The sequence below is a fragment of the Lagenorhynchus albirostris genome, chromosome 6, assembly GCF_949774975.1.
Source record: "Lagenorhynchus albirostris chromosome 6, mLagAlb1.1, whole genome shotgun sequence".
NCBI classification, from domain to species: domain Eukaryota; kingdom Metazoa; phylum Chordata; class Mammalia; order Artiodactyla; family Delphinidae; genus Lagenorhynchus; species Lagenorhynchus albirostris.
In genome coordinates this window covers 112,097,713-112,113,991 of record NC_083100.1, presented here as the reverse complement: position 1 = coordinate 112,113,991, position 16,279 = coordinate 112,097,713, and the positions used below count along the sequence as shown (strand labels likewise).

The 16,279-nt window shown below is 39.8% G+C and overlaps 1 protein-coding gene across 2 annotated transcripts in view; it reads right to left on the bottom strand.

The window, feature by feature from the left end:
* The window catches only part of CNTNAP5 (contactin associated protein family member 5), an 882,476-nt gene that overhangs the window by 316,271 nt on the left and 549,926 nt on the right, over positions 1–16,279 (bottom strand). For both annotated transcript variants that reach the window (XM_060151536.1, XM_060151538.1), the window contains exon 11: positions 5,832–5,938. In XM_060151536.1, the coding sequence (XP_060007519.1) occupies positions 5,832–5,938 (107 nt within the window). The remainder of the gene's footprint in view (positions 1–5,831; positions 5,939–16,279) is intronic.

Below are 16,279 nucleotides of genomic sequence, written 5' to 3'. Positions count from 1 at the left end.
CAATGCAGGGGACATGGGTTCGAGCCCTGGTCTGGGAAGATCCCACATGCCGCGGAGCAACTAAACCCGTGTGCCACAACTACTGAAGCCCGCACGCCTAGAGCCCATGCTCCACAACAAGAGAAGCCACAGGAATAAGAAGCCCGCACACCGCAAGGAAGAGTAGCCCCCGCTCACCGCAACTAGAGAAAGCCCGCACGCAGCAACGAAGACCCAACGCAGCCAAAAATAAATTAATTAATTAATTTTAAAAGTATGCAAATGTTTTAGTAAAAACATGTAAAATAGTTTTATAACATATAGTAAACAATTCTGGCTTAGAAGGTGAAACAAGATATCTCAAAAAATAGTGATCAGAGTATAAACTGTAGCAAGACTTTAGGAAAGCTAGTTGAAATGTGAATCAAGATCCTTAAAATGATTCATAATCTTTGACTCAAATATGCCATTCCTATGCCCAGTTCAAGAAAACAATGGAACATGTGGGGTTAAAATTTATTTAAGCACAAAGATGCCCACTGTGGTATTGGTTAGAATAATAAATATTTGGAAACAACACAGGGTTCCTCATCCCCCACCCAAAAAAAGATTAAAATGGTTGAATAAAAACAAGAAGCCATTAAATAGACTATTTATTATGCAGTCATTAAAGTCATATTTATAGATACTGCAATAACATGTGAAAAGCTTTGGTAATAAAGGGAAGTGAGCTCAGATTTCCCCTAGGGGAAAGTGCTTTATGGGAATACCACTTGGGCTTCAGGAATGAATGAAAAGAGCTATTTTCCCTTTCTTGAGTCAGGCAAACATCTGCATTGTCCCAAATCACAGCATATATATTCTACCATCACACCTTGGCTCTCGGCAACCTCTGTTTTCAATAGGCTTCCCTCGCCTTTTTATCCATTTTAATTTGAGCTGTCTTTCAAGTGTTGACTCAACCTACTTCCTTCCAGGATGATTTCATGATTATTCTAGAACACAAAAACGTTCCCACCTCTCAGTCTTCTAGAACTGCATTTTCTATCTGGTATCACAATATCCTACTGGGTCTCAAGCAGTAATGAAAGACGTCATGAATGTCCCATCACTAAGTTCATATACACAGTTTTGCAAAATGTCTTCGTTATTTGAGAAAAGAAATAAGATATGGGGCTTATTTTGCATCACAGCCAGATTCCCTCTATTTAAATCCCAGCTCCTTCATTTGCTACATATGTTACCTTGAGGAGGATACGTAACCTTCTGGGCTTCAGTGTGCTCATCTATAAAATGGGGAGAATAATAATACCCACCTCACTTTATCATTATGTTGTAGACTAATCTATGATTAAGCTCCCATAACAAAACCTCTTCCTTTTAATCTTAACTTGGATTCATAATATACCATGGCCAAGATATACCTTGAGTACTCAGTAGTTTGGCTTCAATTATACAACCTTCTAAACGTGCACATTTTAGAAAACCAATAACCAGCTCTGGTGATCGGAAGGCTCTGATCACTGGGTGGGTTGCCAGGACTTAATCTGGGCTGAAAACATTATTTTACCTTCAGTTTTCCCTCTGGCAAATAGGATACAACTTAGGGGAGAAAGTTGCTGAGCGAAGCAACTTACAGACATAATGTTTAATGTCAGTTCATGGGATAAGTGATGGTCTCATATTTCCTTCTTCTGTGGGGAAGCTGCCACAGATTGGAGAGGAATTGCCCACATAATCATCATAACTTGTTAAGCAGGAGGCTTTGAACCAAGTGTGTTTGAAAAGTAACATAACTTGTGTACCCAAGTAACATAACTTGTGTACCCAAGTTCTTTATATGTCATCAGGTAAGGAGGAAAGAAAATTGAAATGCAATGATGACATATCTACTTTATTATTATTTTGTGTGTGTGTGTGGTTCGCGGGCCTCTCACTGTTGTGGCCTCTCCCGTTGCGGAGCACAGGCCCCGAACACGCAGGCTCAGCGGCCATGGCTCACGGGCCCAGCCGCTCCGCGGCACGTGGGATCCTCCCGGACTGGGGCACAAACCCGCGTCCCCCACATCGGCAGGCAGACTCTCAACCAATGCGCCACCAGGGAAGCCCAGACATACCTATTTTTAACAGCAACGTACCATGTTTAAGGACTTTGGGAATTCTCATTGTACCATTCCTTAGAGTTCGTCATACCTTCCTCCTCAGCCAGACCCCTCTCTTATCCACAAAGTGAGATAGAAAGAAGCGAATCATATCTGTCATTAGTCCTATTGGTTCACATTTACTAGGATGCACTGAGAATGAAAAAAACCAAACTAATCCTAAAGAGCACAAAAAGACAAAAGACCAGTAGTCAAGAAATTACAAGTTTTAAGCATCATTATAAATGTCTTACAAATCTAAAGGTCTTGCATCGACTCTTCTGATTGTGCATGACTGTTTCAAGGAATTACAGCCCAACACACCAAGGGCATTACCATTTCCACCCTAGCATGTTTGCGAACTTGCTTGTTTTGCTTTTACCTGAGGGGATCCTCCGTTCTGTTTTCTGTATTTTAGCAGCTCTCATTTCTGATGCCCTACATTTGGGACACAGATTTTCTGAAGGCAGGAAAGCATGACTTGATTTACTCAATTTACACATGTGACGCAAAACAGTGCCCCTCACCCAATTGGGGGGAGGAAGAGGGATTAGTTAAAGGGAGACAAATTTTTGAATTGCATAGGCATCCAAACCTCACAGCCACCCAAGCACCTCCGATCTGTCCTGGCTGGGTGCCCAGAAGGGAAGGAGGGGTTTAATAGTGTTGCAGCCCATGGTATAAACCCTGAGTAATGTCACAGAAAGGGGGATAAAAAGAGAATGAGATTTTTAAGGCTTGGTATGTTAAGTTTCCTGCTCATCAACTTTGACAGTGTTCCTTTAAAACTCAGCACCTCACATCCATCGACTTTTAAGTTCATGCTTTTTTTATAGAGTTGGAAATCTTCTATTTTTAGCATGATGGATGGATAAATTTAAAGGAGGAGAGCATCCATAGAGATGAAATTCTCAAAATATTATTAAATTACTTTAGGAGAAAGTGAACAGAATAAGATTTACAAACCATAGGAATGTTATCATATGATTTGGCCAGTATTTGGATAGTTCTGACTTAAATCTTCAAGTTTCTCTCATCTCACTATTAAACTGATGGCCACTCTGGTTGCCTCAGAGCTTCTTACAAGAGCATTGTCCATACAATCTGGACAGTCCTGTATGTGTCCTACAATGTATCTGTCCAAGTATATGTTGTTCTTGGCTGTTTAGGGATAATAGTTCTGGAACCGGACTCAACATTTATAGATTGGGGGGCTTCCCTGGTGGTGCAGTGGTTAAGAATCTTCCTGCCAATTCAGGGGACACGGGTTTGGGCCCTGGTCTGGGAAGATTCCGCATGCCGCAGAGCAACTAAGCCTGTGTGCCACAACTACTGAGCCTGCATGCCACAACTACTGAAGCCCACGTGCCTAGAGCCTGTGCTCCACAGCAGGAGAAGCCACTGAAGTGAGAAGCCTGTGCACTGCAATGAAGAGTAGCCCCAGCTTGCTGCAACGAGAGAAAGCCCACATGCAGCAACGAAGACCCAACATGGTCAAAAATTAATTAATTAATTTTGTTAAAAAATTATAGATTGGTATTCATTGAGAATCTTAAATAAAAACTTGTAATTTTAGCCCTAAAATGGTCCACAAGATTTTGTTAGTTTTCCTTTACAGGATCTGTGCAAAAACAAGCTCCAGCATGTTAAAATTTTGTCCTTGTTCAAGTGTAAGAGTTTGCTAAAAATTAAATCTAATCTCTCTCAGTCTGTTGTTCACTGTTCCAAATCTCTAAATAGAAAATTTTAAGTAAGTTATATCATTATAAAGCCAGGCAGTGTTTTTCACTTCTACAGGCAGCTAACAGTAATAATGTCATCTCATGATGGCCAATGGGCTATTTCTTCTCTGATTTGCTTGGCCTCCTCTGTGGTCACCATTGGTGAATGTTACATTACAAGGCATAGAAGAGGCCACAGAATGGCTGAGAGGTCTGCAGGGATGAGAGCATCAGCGCTGTTCATCCTGGATCAGAGTCTGATTCTAGCCCAGCTGGCATCTACCGTTCCCTTTCTGCATTCTGAGTGTCATGCCAGGAACAGCAAGGACTTAAGGAAAACAGGTGAGATCTGGTCCTGAGAGATAGTCTCCTTGAAGTCCTCAGAATAGGTCCAGCCTTGGCTTGGCTCTAACATTATTCCAGAAGGCCCTTCTCCCACTCCTCTACCTTCTAAGTCAATTTTGAAGTTCACATTTTCTGTGAAATCTCCTACAACTATAGCCAGCACCTTCCAATTACATCTTTGTCAGTTAAACTTACAGTTCATTTCACACAGTTTGATATACAATTCTCCAAACAGCAAACCTTTTCTATTTTGTCATGTGTTTTTTTTTGTTTGGTGACCCTGACAGGACTATCGAATTATGGAAATTGTGGCACTGCTGTTCTTCCTTTACTTTTTCCTCCTCTCCCCTTATTCTCTGTGTGCTCCGGGTTCCTCACTTCCTGCTTCCTTTCTTACCATTTACTGTCAGAACTCTCCCGCCATGTGAAACTACTTACAGTTTCAGTTTCCTGTTTTCTTTTCCTTGTCTGCCACATTCCTATCACGAGATCAGCTCAAACCTTCTATCTGAAGCCTCCCCAACATGGACACACAGACATTGTCAGTACTTATCACCAATATGCTGGTTCTATTGTCTCAGATACCATGGTAAGATGACACTTCCTACCCCCTTGAAGTTAGGTGCTCATGGGACTTTATTTGGCCAATGATTCCATGAGTGGAAGTAACATTTGCCACTTCCAGGTAGAAGCGTCCAAGTAGAAACTTCCAGGTAGAAGCGTCCAAGTAGAAACTTCCAGGTAGAAGCTTTTAAAAACACATGTTTCCTTGTGCATCCCTCTCCCTGACAGGGCAACATTCCAGATGATGGAGTCTCTGTCAGCTTCCCAGAATAAGAACACCTTTGGAAGAGGGTCCCCTGCAGACCTGTGATATGCAGGTAACACAGGCATGACTCAACTGCTCATTACTTACGCCACCGAGATGCAGGTTGTTTATTGCACAGCCTAACTTAGCCCATCTAGAAAATGCAGTTGACTTCAGAGCTCTTCTTTGTGTGCCTACAGCACCTTGTCTTTCCTCTACCTCAACACTTATCCTATTTCCTGTCTGTCTTCCTGGTAGACCTTGAGCTTCATGATGATATGGCTTTGTATTTGTGCATCCTCTATGCTCACCACAGTGTTTGGCATAGAGTATGCTCTCAAGAAACACACGTTGGGGACTTCCCTGGTGGCACAGTGGTTAAGAATCTGCCTGCCAATGCAGGGGACATGGGTTCGATCCCTGGTCCAGGAAGATCTCACATGCCGTGGAGCAACTAAGGCCATGTGCCACAACTACTGAGCCTGCACTCTAGAGCTGGTGAGCCGCAACGACTGAGCCCAAGAGCCACAACTATTGAGCCCGCATTTTTCAACTACTGAAGCTTGCACGCCTAGAGCCCATGCTCTGCAACAAGAGAAGCCACTGCAGTGAGAAGCCCCCGCACCACAACAAAGAGAAGCCCACACTCACAGCAACTAGAGGAAGCCCGTGTACAGCAGTGAAGACTGAATGCAGCCAAAAATTAAAAAAAAAAAGAAAGAAACACACATGGAATGAATAAAACATGCCCACCCCACGTTGAATATATCCTGACGTTATCCCTGATATTCGTGGATTTTTGCCCATTCTACTGTGGGTAGGCAAGAGTCTACTCACAGTTATGGCAGGTGGCGCCCACGTAACCTGTGTCACTGCAGTTACAGTAGAAGGTCACCCAGGACTGGAAGCAGCTTCCTCCATGTTCACAGTAGTTTGGCAAACACCTTGAGAGATGGAGCAAAATCAAACAAAATAAACCAAATCAGTTGAAATAAGGGGAAAAACAAAAACGTCTTATATCCAACTACATGAATGGTAGAAATCGGTCTGCTCTACTCCCATTCCTGAGTGAGACTTGAATACGTGAACATAAGACAATGGTTTCACCATAAGAGGTGGGTCCACCTGGTACTACTGGGCAAAGAAAGGCTCAGGGCTGATTTAAGCAATTAAATAAAGCATTTCAACACTGGGGCACATGTTTATTGACTTAAAGTTAATTTGAAGTGGTCAGAATTTATAAGGTTTTTTCACTTACTGTAGAACAAAATAGACAAAGATGTAATTTTGCATTTTGAAAAGGTTTTGCATTTTTAAAGGAAAGGGGAAAGGGGCAAATAATTGAGGTCGTAATCCTCCTGCTTCTCTTTTGGGTGATGGCCAGGAATCTATTTTAAACTCCCCATGAATTTGAAAAGATGGTATCTGTTCAGTTAACATACTAGGAAATTCTATAATTATTAACAGAGCCAATAACACCCTTAAAATGAAGCCTTTACTACTTATAATGAAAACAGTATGACTATTCTGAAAAATATTTTCACCATACACTTTAAAAACTCTCTGAAACATTCATATAAGTTAACCCAGAAATCACCCTTAGATGGCTCTATCTTTAGGATGTATTTCAAAACATAAAACTATGTGTACTAATTATCCTTATTCACAATGATGCCGTGATGAATCCATGTAAGTTTCCAACATGAGAAGATTTCTTAGGAAAGTTGTAGTACATAATATTAACGGGCTATCATAAAGCTACTACAAATGATGTTAGCAAAAAGGATTAAAACAGACTGGGGGTCTTCCCTGGTGGCGCAGTGGTTGAGAGTCCACCTGCTGAGGCAGGGGACACGGGTTCGTGCCCCGGTCTGGGAGGATCCCACGTGCCGCGGAGCGGCTGGGCCCGTGAGCCATGGCCGCTGAGCCTGCACGTTCAGAGCCTGTGCTCCACAACGGGAGAGGACACAACAGTAAGAGGCCCGCTTACCACAAAAAAAAAAAAAAAAAAAAAAAAAAAAAAAAAAAAAAAAAAAAACTGGGACTGGATTAAGTGAAAATTCAAGATATGAAGCATAACAAGGACAAACGTTAAGTGTCACTTGGGCTAAGGGGAGTGAAGGCAACATTCATTTCTTCTCGACAAAGATCACAGACTTCAGGGTTATATATATCTGAGCACAAATCCCAGCTCAGCAATTTACTACATGGTGTCTTTAGGTAATTCTCTTCATCTCTTACATACATGATTTAAAATCTCTACACTCCGGGTACTGTTCTCCTAAAAAATAACCAGGCAAGTGCTCAATATGTATAACAAATAAGATTAAGAGTAAAAGCAATTCTAAACACTGAAATTTTTGAAAACAATCTTTACGGGAAGAGTAAAATCTCATGAATTTCAACAGGGATGGGGAATAAACAGCGAAATCACAGAAGTGGTATAATACAACACAAGGGTTCATTGTGCAGCCTCCGAAAATGTGAGGAAAGGAAAAGGAAGATGATTTACCCTAAGTGTCCTACATAGGTAGGAAACCCTCCAGCAATGATTGTTTCAAAGCCCAGAAACGAATATTCCTTAATATGTCCAGACATATTATTAGAAATGTTCTGCTCAGCACAGCAAACACACTATTGTGCTGACAGGGCTTCTGTTTGGGAAAAACCTTTTGATAACTCCATGGTGTCCAGCTAAGGCTTAAAAACACAGAAAAAAGCAGGGAGGGGGGGAAGGGACTCAGCAATTTTGCTCTGGAACATGACCACAAAATCCAACCAATCAATAAATAAACCAAAACATGAGCCCTTCCCTACTGCAAATTCTACCCTTCCTCTGGATTCCCCCACCCAGCTTGGTGGAAAAGAAACAGGCTTGTTACTCAGATGAACCACAGGTTTCTGCCCCCCCCCCACCCCCGACACCAGTAACATTGTGCTGTGGGGAAGTTAGATAAACTTGAAGCAAAAGTGTCCTCAGGAGCAAACTCCAAGCAAGAACCTCTGCCTCTGGGCGTGCCCTGATAGATAGCCTGTGAAGGCCCACCCTCCTCCACACCTTTTCTTCTTTTGCATCCAGAACTGCTTGTTTCTGAATACTGCTTCTCCTGCAGTGCACTTTTCTCAAGATCTTTCCCCTCTGAACCTCTCAAATTCTTACATGACATGTCTATGGCTGCTCTATCCCACCCCATCCCACTCCCCTCCCCCAATCACACACACACACACACACACACACACACACACACACACACACACACACACACACACACACGCGAGTCAGATTCCATGATTGACAAACAATGGTATTACTGTTCCCCTCCCTCCACCAAGAAAAAGTTAATTGCTTTAAAGATGGAAAGCTGAGCAAAGCCAGGTCAGTAGGTAGTTATCCTCTAGTTCTTTTGGTTTTGGCACCAAGAAAGTTCAGATCAGCCCCTTTTTTGATGACCGAAGCTATAAGATAAAAACTCAGAAGTTGTCATTGGCCATGTTTTCAGCCATGAGAAGAAAGCTTATCTGCAGTGAAAAAGAGAGAGAAAAAAATGCTGAGGTCCAGAATGCAGCAGAAAAGACAGATGGAGAGAATCCTGACAATATTTGTATGGCGGGTCTCTGCTGTTTCCAAGATTAGGTTGCATCCCTGAACTTTCTGAGGGCTGGTTGTTTTAATCTAGCTTAGATTCTGTGAGACAACCCAAGATCTTTCTGGGAAAACCCCCTATGTATTCAAGCTAGCTTGAGTTGGGATTCTCTTATTTCCAACTAACAATCTTAACTTTTTGTAAATCAGCATCCTATAAATACAAACAGCAATAGAAACACATTTTTCCTTACAATTTTACACTTTAAAGTATTTTTAAAACTCAATATTGCCAAGCTAAGTGGGGCGTGTAGGGGGAGGGATCTTGTGGAAAAGTATAAGAACTAGCTGGGTACTTTGAACATACTTAAAAAGCCTCGCACAGACCTTGTATTACAGTGTTACTAAGCTCAATTTACCAACGAATATGTAGGCTAGAAATTCATTTGTTTATGGTCACTCAAAAAAAATGATGTATTTCTGAGAGGGAAAAAGAGTACCTGGGGAAAGAAAAGCATCTAATATTCCTAGAACAAGAAAAAATTGAATGAATACTTACAGGGCTGCCTTTGAGCTTGGTTCATTTTGGTTCAATGCACACTGTGATTAGAAAAACTCATTAGTAAAGTAGACACTCAAAATAAAAGATGTATAGCCCCAACTGGCTTATTTAAAAAGGGCAGTTTTAGGAGTATAATTTCCGTGTTCTTTAATCAGTTCATTTTAACTGGTGTTTTGTTTCTTTTTCTCTCTACTTGGTATACACTGAGCACTTGAGACATGAACACAGAAAGAGGCCAGTGTGGAACTACGCAAGTGAATAGAACTCATTAAGTGTGAGGACAGTGACAATCTTAGGTGTAAGGCACTGAATTCAATTTGCTACGAGATAATCATGCTGAACAACTACCTTCTAAAATCCTAATGATATTTCATATATAGCTGAATCAGATGTGCCTTCTTGTGGTGTACGACGTTTAATAAACAGAGCTTTCAGCAGAAACACAACTGTTGATGTCATACTCTTCAGAAGCCCAAAGAAGCATCATGATGTGTACCAGCAAGGACTCGGAGAGCAGGGCACACGCATCAGAAGCTGTTTGCATCGCTCTAAAAGTAGGATGTGCATAATTTGAAGGGAGATGAACGAAAGAGTTGAAGAAAAGGCAGAAAAGAATTAGGAATGGAAGGAGAAAAGAAAAAAATATAACAGGGAAAAAAGCGTTATACGAGTTTTATATGAGAAAGTATAATTTTCCCCGAAATCAAAACTTCTTCCAAAAGGAAAGGCTTATTGCTAGCTGGAGCTGTGGACCACCCAGGTAAGAGATGAAGTGGGCGGAAGAGTTGTCCAGAGTGGCCCATGGACCTCATTAATGGTCCCGTCCAGCCTTCCGTGGCATATGGTTCTGGCTCACAGTTGTTTGGTGGTGTGCTTTCCTGTTCGCAGGGAGATATGAAGGAAAACAAAATGCTTCTCCTTAAAGATGCACAGCAAGGGAGACAGTTAGATAAGCTTCTTCAAAGAAGAGAGTGTTTTACAGAATACTGAGAGACTGACCTACTCCAAAGACTAGAGTCCAGTTTCAAGCATCTTGGCAAGCATATTTTCTGCCAAATACACTTCGCCCCCACCCCCACCCCGGGCATTAGGAAGAACAAAGGGACCCCTGCCGTTTTCCTTGAGAAAGATCAGAGTGGTTCTTTCCCTAACTTAGCTTTCACTGAGGCCAAGCACAAGTTTCCAGCTGGAGCAGACCAATCCTGGGAAAAGCATTAAGAAAGCAGGGGGAATCAACATAGTTTTGGAAAATATAGTCAATATGTTTATAATTTAGAAAGTTTCAAAGAATCAATATGAATTTTCAGCTTCTCTTAAACGAAGATCAGATTACTGAGAACAGTCATTGCAAATCTCCTGATTTTCCATGTCAGTGACTTCCAAATTTATATTTCAAGTTCAGTCTTCTCTCCTGAATTCCAGACCCATAAATTCAGCTGCCTGCTTCAAAGTTCCACTTGGGTGTCAGATGTTTCAAACTGCATGTCCAAACCTGACTTTCTGATCTCATACTTTGCCTCCTGCCCCCCAAGTTCTCTACTCACATCCTTCACTATCAGAGGAGGGCAACTCCATACTTACCATTCTCCAGACCCCAACACTTGCAAGTCCCCCCCACTTCCCTCACAGCCCTCATCTGAGGGACGAGTACATGTCTCTGGCTCTGCTTTTAGAATCTGTTCTGCATCTGACCACTTCTCATCACCTCCTGCTACCACTCTAGTCTGAGTCACCAGCATCTCTTGCCTGAACAACTGTGATCATCAGCCAACTGGTCTACCAGCCTCCATCTCCAATCCCTTCAGTATGTCCCCAACACAAAAGCAAGAGAGATCCTATTAACATCTAAGGCAGATTGAAACCCTTCAAGGGCTTTCTGTTTTAATCAAGGTAAAAGCAACATCTTTAAACTACCTACCAGCTCCTGCTGATCTGTACTCCCATCACTTCTCCAAATTCATCCCTACTCTTCTCCCTTTTCTACATCTCCCCCAGACATGCTGAACTCCTTGTTGTCCTTAAAGCACACCAGGGATGCTGCTTTGTCAGGGTCTTTGCACTGAAGTTCTCTTTGCCCAGGATGCTCTCCCCCACATGTCTACATGGCCCACTCCTCACCTCCTTCTTGTCTCTGATAAAATGGTGTTCTCAAGGAAGCCTGCCACAATCATGCTACTTAAAGTTGCATGATCCTGCAATCCCACTCCTGGACATTTATCTGGATAAAACTATAATTTGAAAAGGTACATGCACTACTATTCACTGCAAAAAAAAAAAACAACAGATTCATTGCATAGCCAAGACATGGAAGCAACCTAAATGTTCATCAACAGATGAATGGATAAAGAAGATGTGGTATATAGACACAATGGAATATTACTCAGATATAAAAAATAATAAAATAATGCCATTTGCAGCAACAAAGATGGACCTGGAGATTATCATACTAAGTGAAATAAGCCAGACAGAGAAAGACAAATATCATATGATATCACTTATATGTGGGAATATTTCAAAAAATAATACAAATGAACCTACATACAAAACAGAAATAGACCCAGAGACATAGAACACAAGCTTATGGTTACCAAAGGAGAAAGTGGAGAGGAGAAATAAATTGGGAGTTTGGGGTTAACAGATACACACTCTTATATATAAAATAGATAACCAACAAGGACCCACTGTATAGCACAGGGAACTATACTCAATATTTTGTAATATCTTATAAGGGAAAAGAATCTGAAAAAGAATACACATATATATATATATATATATATATACACATATGAGTGTGTATGTGTATAGATAGATAGATAGATAGATATCTGAGTCACTTTGCTGTACACCTGAAACTAACACAGCATTGTAAATCAACTATACTTAAATTAAAAGAAAATTATAAAGTAAAATTGCAATTCTCCTTCACTCAGCACCTCCAATCCCCTTTCCCAGCCTCCCTTACTTTTTCATCCTTAGCACTTCCTGTCTTCTAACACAATATACACTCTGCTTATTCATTAAGTTTATGATTTGTTACCTGTCCTCCCACAAAGGAATATAATCTCCATAAGGGCATAAGTTGTTTTCTATTTTGTTCACTGAGTATGCAACGTAGTAAACAGAGTGGGCACTCAATAAGTGGCTGTTGATTGCATAAATAAATAAACTTCGTATGTCTGGGGTGCAATAGCCAGCCAAAGCTGTCCTCATTTAGCTAAGCCTCTTCAGCTAACCACAGCCTATCATCTCACCTTTACTATTACCTGCCTGACACTGAGCAGCACAATAAGAGCTGAGTGGGGTAGAGGGGAGACAAAGAGCTTCACCTTTTCTTAAGTGAAGAAATCTGAGACACGTAAAGGGAGCCTTCTGTGCAACCACAGGCAAGAAGCAATTTAGAGAGAGGAGACAGAAACCCAGATGCAGGAGGGAAAAAGTAAGATGGACACCAGGAATGCGATCCTCTTCAGTGGCCTTTAAGGCTACGAGTAAATGATGCAATTTCTTTTCATTACTTGTAAGTACAATCTCTGAAGCACTTACAGAGATAATTTTCTACAAATTGGAGATGGTTTTGAAATGATGCAACTTCGTGCTCCTTTGAAGACATGTTTAAGCATTCCTGATAAGTCTGTGTACAATTTTTGATAAGTTTTAATGAGATAAAAAGTCTGTTTGGGAAATTCAATTTATCCATCTAGCTCTTGTTACCTTTAACCAGATGTTAAAGAGTGCAATGATCTTTAACCAGCCTTGTGACTAACCTAATCACATTCAACCAAACATTCATGGTTAGTCTCCTACAAAATATCTCCACCAAGATTGGGGCGTTGTGGATTTGGCTTTCTTGAAGTCTTTCCCTTTGAAAGGAAACTTCAACATGTGCTCATGATCACATCTGAGATGTAGCTTTAATGTATTATTTTCTGTTTTATAGATGAAGATAGTAAGACAAGATGAGTGTAAATAACTTGTCCGTGTATGAAGTGATGGAGCCATGCCTCCTGTCACTGAATCCTGTACTCTCAAGCACTGTGCAGCCTTTCCACCACCAAATGTCATGTGATCTATCTCCTTAAAGTGAACTCCAAGCATGCATCTTAGAGCATCACTTCTGCTAAGGGTGAGAGGGAGGGGGGGCTTCACACAGTTTCCCGCTGATTTCAGAAACTCGTTAGCAAACTTGGAGCTGTCAGTTTAGAGTTCTTAAAATATATTTTTAGTGGGAGAAGAGGTCTTGATGGCCATGACAAATGGGTTAGTTGGGAATAAATAAATCCACAGGAGAGAATCAAGTATATATTTATTATATAATTAGCATAATGATATGCTATATCATATATATATCATATCATCATATATCATCATATATATATATGATATATAATTTACTCTATAAATCTCATGCAGTGGTGAAGGGTGGGGAAAGATTCTATTTCAACCACTTTTTGTTACTAATTTGTGAAATCTTTAAATAAGTAGTAAAGAAGATGACCCCTGTCCCTGCTCTGCTCTTGTTTTTATTTTAATTTTTTCAGATAACAAAGACTTTTTTCTGTGTTTGCTAAGTCTATCTGAGTTAATGAGATTGTTTCTAGACTCTGCCTGCTTTGGGTGGAAGGGCCTTATAAGTTATTAATGCAAGCCAGACACAGCCTTTTAGCCTGTTCAAAAATTCAAAACTTTAACCTATTATTTAACATAAACTTAAGAATTATCTAATCTTACAAATATAGAAAAATGCAGAGACTCATCACGGTCTTAAGCAAAATGGAAAATGCATTCAGGAATACATTTGTCTTTGAATACAAGGATACAGACTTCATGGCCAGCCCACTATCAATGGTGTGGAGCACTTGACTGAGCATAGGGGCCAGAGTGGTCCAGGAGCACCACCAACAAGGATAACGTCTGCATGTTCATCTCTTTGCATAATAAGTGCCTATTTAAGGCATAAAATTTCTAATCCCCAAAATTTGTAAATTCAGTATCAACAGCTTAAGATAATCAAAGCCTTAGTATTAATGTTTTTGAGTGAAGAAGGAATATGGTACTGAAAGAAAAAAAAAAGGTCCCAAAGGTGATCTTGTCCAGAAACTTCTATATCATGCATATTTCTGGGAAGAAACTAGCATTCTTGACTTTGAAAAAGTTCTTTAAGCATATTTATAGTGAATTTTAATAAGATTAAGAGCAATGTCAGTAGATTGTAACCCTTAAGAGGAAGCTTACTTAGGACCTTAAATAGTGTTGCATCAAGTCAAGAAGTTTAATAATCATTAATTGACTACTTTTGTTATGTCTAACAAGGAATATCTAATTTTTCCTTTTTCATAAAATAGGACCTGCCAAGAGTTGGAGCTTTGAATTGGCCTGAGATAGTTTTTTTTTTTTCCTCTTGTAGCAAGATTCTATTAAAACCTTGAAAAGATTTTCTTAATAATTATTTGATATTTGTAATTTTTAAGGGAACTTGGCCTATTTAAGTATGAGCCTTGTAAACTCCAATTTAAAAAGTGTAATATAACTGATTTAGACCTAAAAATCTTCCTTATTAGAACATCTCAAATAAATTAACTTCACCAAAGTTAAATGTTCATGTTTCTGAATATTTAACTTTGATAAATATTTGGTATTCTGTTTTTTTAATGTCATAAATTAAACTACTTGGAGAGTAAATAAAACATTATAAATTGGGTCATTTGTAGAGATGTGGATGGATCTAGAGACTGTCATACAGAGTGAAGTAAGTCAGAAAGAGAAAAACAAATATCGTATATTAACACATATATGTGGAATCTAGAAAAATGGTACAGATGAACCAGTTTGCAAGGCAGGAATAGAGACACAGATGTAGAGAACAAACGTATGGACACTGAGGGAGGAAAGTGGCGGGGGGCACTGGCGGTGGGATGAATTGGGAGATTGGGATTGACATATACACACTAATATGTATAAAATAGATAACTAATAAGAACCTGCTGTATAAAAATAAATAAAATAAAATTTAAAAAAAAACGTAGTTTACAATATTTGAAGGCATTTAAATAATCAAATCCATAAATGGCATTAAGCATTATTCAAAGTCTTTGAGATTTGATTGCTGATACTTGCTAGACTTATATGTAGGATACAATTTTATAAGCTGAATTTTGAAAAAGCTTAAACAACAGGGTTTTGAATTTGTAATTCTGAGAAATTTAATCTAACTCTTTGAAACAAAAAATAAACTTGTGAACAATCTAACCTGCCTACAAAATTCATCCTTTGTGAACAGCACTAGACCTTGGGCCCCCCACTTTGCCCCCTGCTCTCCCATCAGGCTCTGCACAGTACCCAGAGCATCCCTGGGAGTGGCTTCCATTTGCTGAGTCTGAAGCACTGAATTCTGTCTCTGATCCCCCCGCTTCTGTGGGTCTCTTTGTCACCTTACAGGATACTTTTTGGTGAAAATAACAAATTTTAGGTTTAATCTGCTAGCCAAAATTTCCTCCAAAATGCCCTAAACTCCCCTAAACAGTATTTAGGTGAATCTTTTTCCTTAAAACTAGGAAATCTTGGATTTTACTTTATTTTTCTTAATATGCAATTGTGAGGGGAAAAGAGTTACCTCCCTTTACTTGTATATATATATATATTAATATTGGGGTTTTTCTTTTCATTTTCTTTATCTTTTCTGGGTATTTCTTCTTGTTTAACACATTCCCCCTCCATAACCTTGGCCAGTGTTTCCCTGTTATGTTCCTCACTGTTCATGCAGAGTGTGAAGACCATTGCCATGGATATAGTGGCATTTCCAGACCTTAAATTATGAATCTGCTTTGATTTAGCAATTCCACTTCTTGGAATAATGCCCCAGAACTGCTTTCTTACATGCACAAAGATATATGTAAAATTGTTATCATTCTTAACAATTTAAAAATGGAAACATACTTCACCATTTTGGGAATTTTTAAATAAATAATGGTATGTCCACACTATGGAATGCTATGAGGCAATTAAAATGAATACATACATTGGAAAGTTCTTCATGTATAATATACTATTGAGTACATAAAACACATTGCAGAGTAACTTGTGTAGTTTCTGCTGTGATTGTCCTTGTTGTTATTAGAGAGAGAGAAAAAGTTCTGGAAGTAA